The sequence below is a fragment of the Toxotes jaculatrix genome, chromosome 9 (genome assembly GCF_017976425.1).
Source record: "Toxotes jaculatrix isolate fToxJac2 chromosome 9, fToxJac2.pri, whole genome shotgun sequence".
Classification (NCBI taxonomy): domain Eukaryota; kingdom Metazoa; phylum Chordata; class Actinopteri; family Toxotidae; genus Toxotes; species Toxotes jaculatrix.
In genome coordinates, this window is record NC_054402.1 from 1,729,081 (window position 1) to 1,743,416 (window position 14,336).

At 45.6% G+C, this 14,336-nt stretch overlaps 2 protein-coding genes across 2 annotated transcripts in view; both read right to left on the reverse strand.

The window, feature by feature from the left end:
• Positions 1-9,740, reverse strand: part of pak1 (p21 protein (Cdc42/Rac)-activated kinase 1) — a 32,366-nt gene extending 22,626 nt beyond the window's left edge. Inside the window, 1 exon segment of the mRNA XM_041047238.1 lies at positions 9,606-9,740. The gene's annotated coding sequence lies outside the window, so the exon portion shown is untranslated.
• Positions 9,741-12,462: 2,722 nt separating this feature from the next.
• On the reverse strand, positions 12,463-13,962 carry aqp11 (aquaporin 11). Its single transcript, XM_041046791.1, has 3 exons — positions 13,365-13,962; positions 13,110-13,226; positions 12,463-12,684 (listed from the first exon to the last, which is right to left on the reverse strand). Exons 1-3 carry the CDS (start codon positions 13,960-13,962, stop codon positions 12,584-12,586), a joined length of 816 nt encoding a protein of 271 aa, XP_040902725.1. The 3' UTR covers positions 12,463-12,583.
• Between the last annotated feature and the right edge of the window lie 374 nt (positions 13,963-14,336).

A 14,336-nucleotide genomic window follows, 5' to 3' on the forward strand; every position in this document is an offset into this window, starting at 1 on the left:
CACACAACACATGCAGTACATAAAAAATGCATGGCAAACGCTCTGAGTCCCTGTTCTCATGAGCACTGTAACCCACACACACACACACACACAGGTGTGCTGGGGGGAGGGTCTGTCTACATCCGTGATCTACCAGCTGTCAGACTCCACCCCTCCCCATCACTATGGCAACCCCATAAATAATGGAGGCTGCAGTGCATGCTGGGAGCCATCAGGCCAGGCTCAGTCCCATTACAGCCAGCTTACATAATGTGAAACCCTCTGGTTTCCCCTCAGTCAGCCACAGACCTGCCCGCTGCTGCTGCTGCTGCTGCGTGTTTCCTCTGAAATGTCTGAAATGTGTGACAGTGTGAACATGGACCAGAGCCACAACACTGAGGAAACGAGTCCAAAAAAATCCCTGCTGCAAGAAATTACTGAGAAATGTTAAATAAATCACTCGGTGTCTTGGATGAAACAACACATTTGGCAGACAGTGATTAACTGGCTTGTCTTTGTTTCATATCAAAGCTGTTATTAGGCCACATTAAAATATACTGAAAGTACAGTGGGAAGCAAGACGGCAGTAACTCTTAAAAACAGGGAGATATAAGCCCCTTACAAACACAGTCCTCACATTTTAGGGGTTCAAAAGTAATTGGACACTTGGCTACTAAATGTTGAAAGGTTTCCTGGGCAGCAGTGTGCAGGCTCACACGTAGCTCAGAGTCATCTGAGAGCTGCCGTGTAGAAGTGAAGCTGTCTGTCAGAACAAGGAGCGGAGACGTTCGACAACATTAAAACCAGCTGCTGATTGCTGTAAATCACTGCAGCCACACGATTCCAATCTGTCTCAACTGGTTTATCACAAACAACAGTATCAAACCACTCTGTCGGCCATCCCCACAGAGGTCTTTAACTGCCCCACTGCCCCTGAGCAAGGCACAGAAACCCCAGAAGAGGCTTGGGGTTAATGTTAATGGCTCCTCTGACAGATTGAACCCGCAGCCTGCACAGAAACAGAGCGACAGCTGTTACTACGCACGGTTCATCACCGTGTCACGCTCCTAAACGAGGTCCAGCCTATCAACAGCAATTAAAATGATTTCATTCACACCAGCCGCTCATAAAGGACACGGGAACGACTCTCACTGTCAATCATCGGGATGTGGATCAGTCCTCAGCGTTTCCTAATTCACTGAGATGAACAGCAAAACATGTCGTCAGCTAGCAAAGACTGACAGTACGTCCTGAGCTGTTAGCGTCTCACGAGCCTCAATCAAATCCCATTTTTACAGTCAACAGAGCAGAGAAGAGGCAGAAGCACGCGTGTTTCCCATGTTTGTCCAAACATGCAACACAGGAAACACACTAAACACAACCCCATCAAACTACACACCCCTGTCCACATACTTCTGTGTACTTTAGTTGTGGGACTGTTAGTTGTAATAAAGAGAGACGTTAACGCTACAACACTCAGTGATATTTGAACACTATGCCTCCACGTTCTCTCGACCAGGAGATAAAACTGACTCCAGCTCAGCCACACCTCTGGGATCAGCTGGAACAGAGTGAGTGTGAGAGCTAATGGCGTTTCACACACACACACGCACACACACACACGCACACACACACACAGTCTGCTGTCTTATAAGTGAGGTGGAAACTGTTTGCATGTGTTCAGCATGTTGGTGTCACTGGTGGCTCAGACAAGGATGAACAGATGAAAGTTTCAGAGAGAGAGGGAGGGAGAGAGGGAGGGAGGGCCGGAGGTGAGAGAGTCAGCCCTGCAGCTGTCCACACATTCACAGCTTACTGTGAGAACACACACACACACACACACACACACACACACACATACACACTGTGGGTTTGACAGTTGGCACAGCATTAGCCTTTGCTAATCACAGATACAGATCCACTCACTAAGTCACAGGTACAGGTGAGCAGCAGCTCATGGACTGATCTACGGCAGGTTCAGCAGTCAGTTGTGAGCAGGTGTGTCAGAGCTGCCGTATCCAGGTGAAGACATAAGGAACTGACAGCAGCGATGAACAACCAAAACTTAGATCCAGATTAGTTCAGGTTCAGGTCAAGAACAACAACAACAACAACAACAACACAAAGATCAGTCTGAAAATGCAACAAGTTGCTCTCTGAACCGGCTCTGTTTGCCCCCGGTCAGCTGTCTGTCCTACCTGTGAGGTGAGACACACACACACACACACAGACGGACAGTAAGTTAGACTTGTGTGTGAACCCTACTTGGCAGACAAATGTGAGAGTACTTGTGTTTCATGGCTGCAAGCCTAATTATCCGTGCCGAGCATGCCGATATCTGATGGGTACCGACAAACAGCATGTGGAGACACACATGAGAAAATGTGTTGGATTCTCAGACTAACAATCTAAAACTGCATTTCTGGAGCAGCATCAGAAGCTTTTAATAACACAGAGAAACAGAATTAAGTTTAGAAAGGGAATCCGTGTGAATCAGGGCTGAAAGTTAGGATTATTTTCAGAACTGATCATTCTGCTGAATGTTTTCTCTGTTAACGGTTTGTACAATAAGATGTCAAATAATGGTGTTGAATGTACATCACAGTTAACGTCTTAGCATTAAATCTGTTTGTTCCTCAGTCCAAAACAAAAGCATTTTCAATTTTCAATCAGAGGAGGGAAAAGTCAATATTCAGTTAAAACCAGTGATTTTTTTGGGCACTCCTGCATAAAGAAATGATTTAAATGAATAATCACTAATGACTGACCAATCATTTCAGCTGCAGTTTGGTCTGTAGAAAATATACCAAGACCTAGCTCTCTGGTATCAGTAGCATCATGAACAGTAAATGGTAAATATTTTTACAGTGAGAGGGAGGGAGGGAGGGAGGGAGGGAGAGGGAGGCAGATGAACAGAGCATGCAGAGGACAAGCTGATGCGCTTGACTGGCCATATTTAAAATTTGTCGAGTGTGTTGGTGAGGGAGGAGGCTGTTGTTCCTGTCTTCTGTTATAACGGAGGTGAGAACACAGCATGAAACATCCCCCTGGGAAAGGGACAAGATGGGAGAGAGACAGACATTGAGAGGGAGGGACCTCGGCTTGAGAGCGATGAAGATGAGAAGAAAATAAATAAATAATCAGGAAAGACACAGAGTGAAAGTATCTGACCAGATCTTTCAGTATTAAAGAGTGAACAGCACACACAGTAAGTGACAGAAGCATAAAGCCAAATAACTATACTATAAACCTTCAGATTACCTTCACACCTATGGTGGATTCACAGGAAGTGACCCAGCATCTCATCCAGCCACTGTTTGTAGTTCGAAATCACTGATTTCATCTGTTTACTGTTCACAGGTTACTGCCAATGCAAACGACGCAGGGTGACTTTAACTGTGAAGCAGCTGCAGAACATGCTACGAAAACGTGGAGCAACGTGATGCAGTTCAAACCCAAGGAAAAGCTGCTGTGTCCAATCAGACGGAAGCTGTAATTATCACTGACTCACTTCTTTACTCAAAACAACAAACAAACAAACACACACACCGGTTTGTTTGGCTGCACTGTGAACAGATGCACCAGCTGCTCGTCTTAAAAAGCGACAAACAGAACCGTTCTCATGCATCTCCACAGAGACGAGGTCAAGAATCACACGTGAAATATAACAAGTTCACTCTTTTTGATTTGAAAACGTTTCCTCCTGCTCGCGAGGAAGAGACGGAAAATGAGAGAAGGAAAATATACGTAGTGGATGAGAGACTTCCTCTGACAGTGAGAGAGATGAAGGGGTATTTATAGATAACAGTATTATAGTTGCTTCACCAGTTGCGTCAGATAGAATGGAGGAGATGAGTGAACGAGGGATGGACTAAGGAAGGACTAAAGGAGGCTGAAGAGGAGGAAAGCAACCATGAAGACACGGAGGACAGAGAGGAAGGAAAGAAAAAGGAGGGATGGGGAGAGAGGAGTGAAAAGGAGGTGAGAAATCTAATAAACAACATACAGATGAGTAGAAGAAAGGAAGAGAGCAGGGTGAAGAGGAGGTAGTATGACATGGTGAAAGAAGAAAGAGGAATGAAGAGAGGGAAGGAGAAGGAGGAAAGAAAGGACTGAAAAAAGAAAAATAAGCATGGAGTGGAAGAAAAAAAGGTTTGGAGAGGACCAGAGGAGGATGCCAGAAGGAAAGAGAAGATGAGAGGAAGGAGAGAGATGAAGAGGAGGAGAAGTGGAGAGATAAAAAAAAGGTGAGAGAGGGAAGAAAGGAGAGAGAGAGACTGCAGTATCTAGTCTTCTGTCTCTGTGTATGTGGAATGTGTGTCAGACTCACTGGGTGGATGATATCTGTAAAAATCAGATCATCATGTTGGCATTTGAAAATATCGTATTACACTGAAACTCCACCTCCGGAGAGAGAGAGAGACGGAGAGAGAGAGAAAGGAAAAGAAGCGGATTCGCTGTGGTTTCATACTGTCGGCCTGTGTGTCACTGCAGACCCTGACCGAGATCTACCGCCGTTCATCCTTACTGTACGTGCACTGGAAAGTTCTGCTGTACAGGCCCTGGTCTGGTCGTTTAATTAGATCACATGATTATCATGCACACACACACACACACACACACGCATACACACAATGTCAGCTCAGGAAGCTGGCATGTGGCCCCGACTGTATCTTCACTACAAACAAATAATAGATTTCTGGAAAGAACTGGATTAACTGATTCTAATGTTTTTATTCTAACATTTTGATCCTGACACTGAGCGCAGACTGTAAATGTCCCGGGCAGATCTCAGGTATGAGTTCGAATCCTTTCTTTACTGCCCTCTACTCTGTTCTGTTCACTGCAGGCTTTTATTGTTGCTCTATTATACGACAACTGTGCTCCAACGTCCAAACATCACACTCACGTGCATATGCAAGAGTGTAAATGTCAAAAATTATTTGGGCCCATCAGTGAAAATGAAACAGGCTTTTCACTTCACCTCTCTCTCTCTCTCTCTCTCTCTCTCTCTCTCTCTCTCTCTCCATACCAAAGAGACGTGTACATTAGGCTAACAGCACCTTGTTTTTAGCCGCAGCTAATCGTCCATTCGTCCTTTGCAGGTCCTATCAGCTGCCATTAATTACCAATAATTCAATGATTAACTTGATTTGGATCAAGAAGCTTGTGAATAATAGGGAATGTTGTAAATTGAATGTCTTTGTATTCTGGACTGTGGGACGGACAAACAAGCACCTGAGACTCTCAATGGCTAATATTTTAACACAGACACGGGGTTTAAAAAAAATCTGTGGTAAGAAATAGGGCTGGGCGATATGGACCAAAAGTCATATCCCGATATCTTCAGGCTGAATATCGATTTACGATATATATCCCGATATTTTTATCACAAAGTGAGAGCAAATGTTCAGTCAAAGTCAAAGCCAAATATGACATGTCACATGTCACGATTAATTTATTTAACCTCTATTTAACAATCAGTTTTTCAACAGAGACCTGGTCGAAATAGCAGCATAAAACACAAAGTAAAACACCAATAGCCAAGTGTAATATGTGACCGAAGCACTGCATCCTCAGCCCCCCATTCAGCTCTGGAAGCGGTGATGAGAGCTCCAGGTTAGCAGCTTGCTTGGATCAGATCAGATCCGAATCAGAAAAAACTTTATTAATTCCCGTAGGGAAATTTTTTGAAGTCACACGAGATAGCAATGAATGCACTCGGGTGCTGAGTCTGTAACCGATTACAGAAAATCGAACTATTGCAGAGTGAATGACGTCACACGCGGTGTTTGGGTTTGCAGAGGGGGGGAACATAAACTGCCACCATGATAACATGAGAAAACTCCCTGGGCAGATAATATGGACGAATTCCGACAGCACACAGTTCAACATCCGGGCCACAGATGCGCTCCTTCACGGTGATGTGAGCGGGGTTACACCACCGATTATTCACCAGAATGGTAAGCCCTCCTCCTTTGCGCTTACCGCTCCTGACGCAGTCTCTGTCGGCACGGACCGTGTGGAAGCCCCTGATGGTAGCGTTATCATCAGGAACATCCTGGTGCAGCCATGTCTCCGTGAAGCACATCACACTACACTCACGATACTCCCTCTGACTCTGGGCCAGCGCCATCAGCTCGTCCATCTTATTTGCGAGGGACCTCACGTTCCCCATGATGATAGAGGGGAGACACGGCTTAATACTTCTCCTTTGATGTTTCAGAGCCTCCCTCTTCCTCCGTAACTTTTTGTTTCCTCTGCATCCCCGGTGTGTCTTGCGCCAAATTTCAACAGGGATCTCCTCTTGCCTTGTCAGTGAAAAAGCCGGCTTGAGGTCTAACAGCTGATCCCTGGTGTAAACAATGCGGGCCATGTGGTGTTGTTGCGTCGCTACGCCGAAAAAAAGTAACGCAACGGCAAACAAAAGCCCCCAAAATCTCACAACCCACATGTCTCAGTGTGATGAAAAGAAAGTAATCCAACGTATTAAAGAAAAATAACGAAAAGTGCCTCAAAGATAAGAAAAGTAGAATAAAAGTGAAAGAAAATCGGGAGCTGCCGTAACAGGCTGCACACGTAGTGACGCATGCGCACTGGATGGATCAAGGATCACAGCGCAAGTTTGAACTATATCGATATATACGATATGGCCTAATTTCATATCCCATTTAAAAATATATCGATATATCTTTTATATCGATATATCGCCCAGCCCTAGTAAGAAACAGGAAGTGTCCCGACCAGACCAATCACAGCGTTACCACAGATCATGTGGCCGTGTACAGTGCAGCCTTCCAGGTACCTGTGGAGGCAGCACGGCAGGTTGTTTCTGAGCTGATTATAAATGGATTTTCAAACCACACTGGGCCTGTGACTTTGGGGGGGGGGGGGGGGGGGGGGGGGGGGGTCGTGCAAACCTGTAGTGCAACAGACAGTAAGAAGTTCTGACTGCAGCAAATACACTCAGACAGATCAGCGCTGACTGAAAGCAAATTCAATTAGACTGACGTTAACCCTGAGAGGAGCTCCATCTGTGAAAGCTTTCTCCTCTCCTGCGGTGAGTTCTCTCATCAGACAGAGCTCTGGCTCCTGGTTTAATGACACTGAACTGAAGCAGTGCGAATGTTTTAACCCTGGGTCCAATCGTAATTACACCAACAGCACAGAACTGTCTTTCTGATCCTGAACCATACTATTAACAGCTCAGAGATGCACCATCACCTTTCCTTTCTTCTGCCTTCACATCAATGAAGCGGATAAAACACTTGGAGGAAAAAAAAATAATCAATCCAGGATCGCAGCTTTCATCTGGATTCAGCCAGTCAGCCCGTTCCATGACAGCAGAGGGGAGTGCACGTAGTTTTGTGCTGTCGGTATTCGTCTAGGCGCCATGCTCAGCAGCCCCATCAGCCTTCCAGGCAGACAGACTATCCATTATTCAGCTGCTGGCAGGCAGCTCCGCAGCCAGTATTACTATTTATGTTGGTACTGTGTGAGCGTCTACACTCCACAGGAAAATATCCATGTTAGTATCGATTGTAGAAATCTGGTGTAGAGTCCTATTTGGCGTTTGCAGCTAATTAAATTTCAGATTCTTTCACAGGTTGGAAGTAAACAGGCCAGAGCCAGAGACATGTCCCACGTCCTCTGAGGGGCTTCCTGATGCCCCCAGACTCCACAACAGTAAGGTAACACTGCTGACTCTGCACCAATCGCTGCCTCTCGTGCTAAGAAAACAACAACACGTTTGGTCTTTGTAAACACGCGTGATGTACGATCCAATCACAGGTGGCCACTGGAGACACAGGTGGAGCTGCATTTTAAGACTTACTTAGAGCTGACCACTTGTGATCGGATCACCTGCGACCTACGTTAACGGCAGGTGTGAACACGGTCACGTGCACGCAGTGTGTGTGAAGTAGCCGAGCCCAAAGCCACAGGAGCCAAATGGGTCATTAACTCCTTCCAACCATCCTTCTCATGCTGTTGAGGCATCAAAGCAACTGGATGGCCTCATGTTTCGCATGGGGCCATAAAACACACCAGGGTTTCCATGGCAACCACCATGCTGCTGCTGCCCTTACGCCACAAGCCAAACCAGGAAGTCCATTTCACTTTTCCAGGTTTTTCCTTGTTTAAAAGTTTAAAGTAGAAACTACAGATTAATCTGCTGATTATTTTCCTAATTAATCGCTTGGTCTATCAAATGTCAGAAAACAGTTAAGAAAGGTCTATCACAGTGTCCCAAAGTGATGTCTTCAAATGTCAAATGTCTTATTTTGTCTGAGCAGTGGTCCAAAGTTAAACAATATTCAGTTTATTAATGTAAAGAGACAAACACACACACACACACACACACACAGTGAACGCATGTGTGTCTCTGTAAACTGCAAACTCAGGAGCAAACCAGGATTCTCACACTTAAAGCTTTTCATTATCCAGGAAACTAGTGAGTCAGATGAAAGGGAATCTTTTTATAACAGAGAGCAAAGGGCAACATCAGCCCAGCTCCAGTCAGAGCAAGGCTGTAAGTGTATGAGCTGACAGACACAGAGAGAGAGAGGAGTTCATTTATCCAGAGGCTGAGACTGAAGGGTCAATGGGCTGTAATGAGAAGGGAACGATCCCCTAACGCTGATAACAATCCCAAATGAGAACTGTCTGTCTGTGAGTGTGTGTGTGTGTGTGTGTGTGTGTGTGTGTGTAATCAATAAGATACAGCAGATTTACACACTGTCTGACCCCCCCCCCCCACACACACACATTCAGTAAATACTGACTGAACTGTGCACTGATTTCTGCTGAGCCACGTGGAAACTAGAAGTTTCATCTCAGGATCACGGCGCTGAATCACAGAACTGCGGAGGATGATACAGAAGACACCGGGAGGTGAGTGTCCAGTCACGGCACAGTCCTGCAGACACACTGGTCTGCTTTCATTACACGTTACTTTTACTTTAAAGTCATTTCCCCAGATAAGATCTCAAAACTAAACTTACAGGCAGAATGATTCCAGTCAGAGCAGAGCAGCGTGTCGGTCTATTCCTGCACTACAGCAAAAGGCTTCTGGGCACGGCTCGGACTTTCTGATGAATCACGTTAGAGGCATCCTCAGGCATCCTCTGAGGTGGAGCTCAGAGATGGAAAAGTGGAAACTGTCAGGATTTTATTCGTTCATCCATTCATTCATTCATTCATTCATTCATTCATTCGTATCTCGGCCTGTCGTGTTATCAGGTCGCCAACAGAAACTCCCATGTTATCACAGCCTGCTGGTAAACTGGGAGGAACCGGTGTTCATAAAAAAAATAAAATATATACAAAATAAAATAAAATAAAAATAAAAATAAAAATAATAACCAGCCCATTCTCCTGCGACTCGCCGCGGCTGACTTCAAGCCCGCAGTTTGCGGGCTGACGGGCCTGCGGGGTCCCGGGCGTTGATATATGGACGCAGATAAAGAATAAGAGAATAATAGTGCGATCCCAGCCCACAGTAACCATTAACCCCTTCCTACCCGCAGCCAAAGGCGCCCCTAATTCACAACGCACCATGCCCGGCTGAGAACGGACGCAAAGGGCTAAAGCCGAGGTGTAGAAGTGAAGTCGAAACGCTCACTCACCACTTATCCGGATGCAAAGTGTAAATTCCGAAATGCTGGCTGATAATTTCCGACACCGGGAGACGCCGTCTCATGTACTCGGTGAACTCTGCTCTCCTCTCGGCTCAGCTCCGCTCCGCTCCGTCGCCCTCCTGCTCTTTTCAGTAAACTTGCCGATCCCCGGCTATTGTTAGCCAGACACAGAGAAGCCTGCCGCACAGAGACACCCAACCCCTTGTAGGCCGCTGCGGACACGCCATTGGTCGTCGTTCAGCCTCACCCGAAGCCGATTGGTTGGCCCGTGTGCCCGTTCGAATTCTGGGGCGGGTCGAGCTCGCCGGCAGAGAGCGAGCGGCGGTGCGTTCAAGGACGCTGGGGGAAGAAAAGTCCGACATTCCGCCTCCCTCCCAAGCCTTTGTTGAAAGGTGTTGCATTCAGGTGCAAGTCTGTAAGTGGATTAAAAACAAGACAGACGTAGGAATTTAAAAAAGGAGTAATTCACCAAGAGCAATTTACACAACATCTGACAGATTTTCAAACAGAGATCTGGGAAAAAATACAGAAAATTCTTTTGAGGGTTAAACAAAAATATGGCAAACTGTAATAAACCATCATCAACAACAACATAAGGGTAATAATTATATAATGTGCCTGTGGTGTGTGGGAAAAATTGTTTTTTGTTTTGTTTTAATCAAATCAAAGACAACAAACTGGAACATGCTGCAGCTTTTCCTCAGTCAGGCTGAAATGGGTCAAAACCACAAATTTCCTTAATATAACTACAGTACCAGTCAAAAGTTGATGAGATGTGTCTGCTATTTGAACAAAGTGCATATATATGTCAAAAGCATGTCATTATCTGATCCTCTGACCGCGAAACAAATCTACCGACGGGTACAAATAAAGTAACCTGGACCTGAACCTGGACCTGAACCTGGACCTAACCAGGAATACAGCTCTTGTTCATTAGATGAATATTACATAAGGTGAAGAATAAGGACACAGCAACATCTAGTGGTGGGAGTGAAGAACTCCACCGACTCTAAGAAATACATGAACGCAGGTGATGTAGGGTTGACCAATAAATAAAATAAAAAGTACTCTTTTTTTTCTTCAGACTTTCATCTGGCACCATCATTGGATCAAAAATGTCAGTTTGTACAGAACTAATGACATTCCCATCATCAGCAGGTTATAACTGTCACTGTGGGCATGTTAGCATGCTGACGAGCACAGCACACGCGTGTATGAATGTCACAAATATGATTCAACATTTTATGATAATAACAGTAACAGCCTGAGGGAAGGATGATGGAGTTGACAGTGGTTTGAAACTCAGGCGCCCGCTGCACCGTCACTCGGATGATACGTGTCTTGCTCCTTTAACATGAGGGATATTTTGCAGTTAATCAGGTAAAGAAAACAAATGATCTTTGACTTGCACCGTTTGAAACGTTTATTTGTGCGAGAAAGAATTTCAGTGTTTGGGAGCTCCTGATTATATTTTGATTAACTCCTCTTGGGCGTGTGAAATGCCTGAAAAGAGAATGTATGATTTCAAAAACACGTTTGCATTGATAAGTATTTAGCTCTTCATTCTTACAAGTGTATCTACAGAGTATGTCCATAAAAATGAATATATAGTTAGAAAGAGAGAAGGAGCAGAGTTTTTGTTCTTTGTGCTCTTCATTGTTGTCGCTCTTGCATTTTTCTCATCACCCTTTGTGACTTTATTTTTAGAGTTTTGTGTTTTTAAGTGAAATGTGTCAGTTGTTGGATGGATTGACATTTTATTTGCTGCACACTTTCATGTTCCCATCAGGATGCATTGTAATAACTTTGGTGATCTCTTGACTTCCCTCACTGCGCCATCACCATTCCCATCAGCCTCAGCTGTATTTTGTGCTTAGTGCTACTTACCAAATGTTAGCCTGCTGACATTGCTGTACCAGGATGGGGAACATGGTAAATATTATACCTGTGCAGCATCAGCGTGTCCGCTTTGCCGTTGTCAGAGGTTTCATAGATGAAGAACACCTTTTATTCTTTGCACACCCGATGATGTGACACCAGGTAGTTGCCAAATAAATCGATGGGGGCATCTTTAAATGCCACTGACGTTGGTGTTTCTCTGTTTCAGATGCCTGATTTTATGTTTGTGTTGCACCTATGACAAAGTCCAGTGGAGTGCTGTTTGTGTAATATTGACTCCAGCAGCTCTAAGCTGATGGAAACTGGCAGAGACCTGAATTAGGTGAGGCAGGACTGGTGATGGGCGAGTGGATGGACTGCATGGTATGTTTCTGTGACAGTGGAAAACTTTGTATAATACTCAAACCCCAAAAGTCCAAACAAACTACATTAAACAGGCAAACACACCAGAATTAGTGCACAGTTACTGATGTACTAGCTGGTGTGTTTTTAAACACTGTGGATTTCTGCACATGTGACAAGTAAAAGTCCACCACTCAGAATTTCACCAAAGTAAATGTGGAAAAGTTCTGACATATTAATATGAAAACAGCATTTTAACGTTGGAGCTAGTCCAGGTTGTGCTAAAGTCAATATACTCTTGTTTCTTATCTATAATTTACGGTTATCTGTACTAACATGAAGTTCACATTGTGAACAGCTGCAGAGGTGATACTGGATCTGGGGTGGTGGTGGTTCACAAACTGTAAAAGTGTTAAATCTGATGGATGTGAACTGACAGAAAGTCAGACAATGTGTCGATTTCCATCGTAAAACCTCATTTTGCAGCCGTAAAGTAAAAACTTGTTCATCAGTTCTATTTCACAAGAAAAAAAATACACTAAAATTAGTGTCTTATTTTTGTGTTTAGCATGGTCCACTGTGGAATAGAATAAAATCCTTTAGGTTTAAGTCTCTTTTAAAAAGTGCATTTCAGTTTTCTTCTTCTAACGTCTGATGTCTGAAATCAGCAGCAGATTAACGTCTGTCCACATGGACTCTGGGTATGAAGTACTGCCTTGCAATGCTTAGGTCCTCTTCTTGGTCTCCAGGGGCAGATGGAGAGACTGTGGTTTCCTTGACAGCGGAGGGACGAGTTTGTCAAACAGCAGCACTGAGCACATCATACCTGCAACAGCAAGAAAATAAAATAGATGAAGAAGAGGAACAAGTAAACATGGTTTTCACATTTAGAGATGATTCAATTTGCTTTAAGACATAAACTCTCAAGACATTCATATATTTTTACATAATAACATCATGAGATGTGAAGTAATTAAAATTAGCTGCATCTCAAACAGCTGTAACAGACCTGGACAGAGAGAGAATAAATGGATGGATGAATGAATGGAAGGATTACAAAGAAAAATATAACTGATTATTTAAAGTTGACATATGAATTCTGAATTATGGCAGAGGTCTGAAAAAAATAGCTCTGGGAATTCATCACAAACAGAAACATTTCATAACTGAAGTTATTCCCTACAACAGGCCACAAACACATCTTCATCACCTGCAGATACAGTGATGTCAGTGCACGTCAGTGGGTCTTACCCAGCAGGGGGCCCAGCCAATAGACCAGGCAGTACTCCAGGAAGGAGTTTCCACTGCAGCGGAACTGTGTGGAGAAAGCCAAGGCCGGGTTGAACACTGCTCCCGTCAGACTGCCACCTGGACACACACACACACACACACACACACACACACACACACACACACACACACACACACACACACAGAGGATGCTGACCTGTGACGTCACATCACCCCATCAGTATAATGAACACCTGCACAGAGCCACTGTCATACCTGCATAAACCACTGCTGCGGTGACCGCAGCCACGGCGTGCACGCGGTATTTCTCCCGTACCGATCGCGTATGCGTAATAGCAGTCTGTACCGCAAAGGCGCACGCGAGCTCCACAGCGGCGGCCTTGGGCAGCGGCGCGTGAATAGGGCTGATGCACTGGTACCCGAGCATCTTATGCCGCACGTGAAGCCCCGACAATCCCAAGCCCCAGATCACCGGCACCGTGGCTCGGGCAGCGACGGCCGCGGCGAACTGGCACGCGATCCGCCGCAGAGCGCACCCGGGTGGGATCCTCGCGTGGTACGCGTGCTCGAGTGCCCCGGAGGGGTTGCCGATGGCCCCGCTAAAGGTGAGCCCGTGGACCACGGACGCTAGGTACGTCAAAGTAAGCGCAAGCCGAGGCTCGATCCCACCCATCTCGGACAGCAGCTTGAGCTCGTGCGTGCAGCAGCATAGCTGGAAGGTAGATACCAGCTCCACCGCGTACACGGAGAGTCCGGTGCCCGCGAGGGTCCTGGTGCACAACCTGCGGGTCGCGTCGCTCAGCCCTACGATCCCCGCGAGCACCGACAATGACACCGCCACATCTGCAGTCATGTCAGCCGGGGGATGCGTGGTCCAACCGGGAGCAAATGAGCTTCAGTCAGCGCAGCTCACATGGTGCGGAAGTGACTGAGCTCTGCAGTTTCCCTCCCCCCTCTCCGGCGCATCCCCCCCCCCCCCCCCCCCCCCCCCCCCCCCCCCCCCATAGTTCACACACACACACACACACACACACACACACACACACACACACACACACGGAACAGTGAACAATGGGTGCACAATGTCTGATTTCAAAATTATGTAATGGACTACAGAAACTAAGAGGGGAGAACACAGCAGAAGATGAATATGAGACAACAGAGCAGCATTTCACCTTTTCCTAATTAATATTTAGTTGCAAATCCTTTGCTTGCAATAACTGCATC

Excerpts from the sequence above, each read along its gene's own strand:
- aqp11 (XM_041046791.1), bottom strand. The coding sequence starts at position 13,962 with ATGACTGCAGATGTGGCGGTGTCATTGTCGGTGCTCGCGGGGATCGTA. Across the intron at positions 13,227-13,364 it reads CGCAGCAGTGGTTTATGCAG|GTGGCAGTCTGACGGGAGCA; the intron begins GTATGACAGTGG and ends GTGTGTGTCCAG. Across the intron at positions 12,685-13,109 it reads TTGGCTGGGCCCCCTGCTGG|GTATGATGTGCTCAGTGCTG; the intron begins GTAAGACCCACT and ends TTGCTGTTGCAG.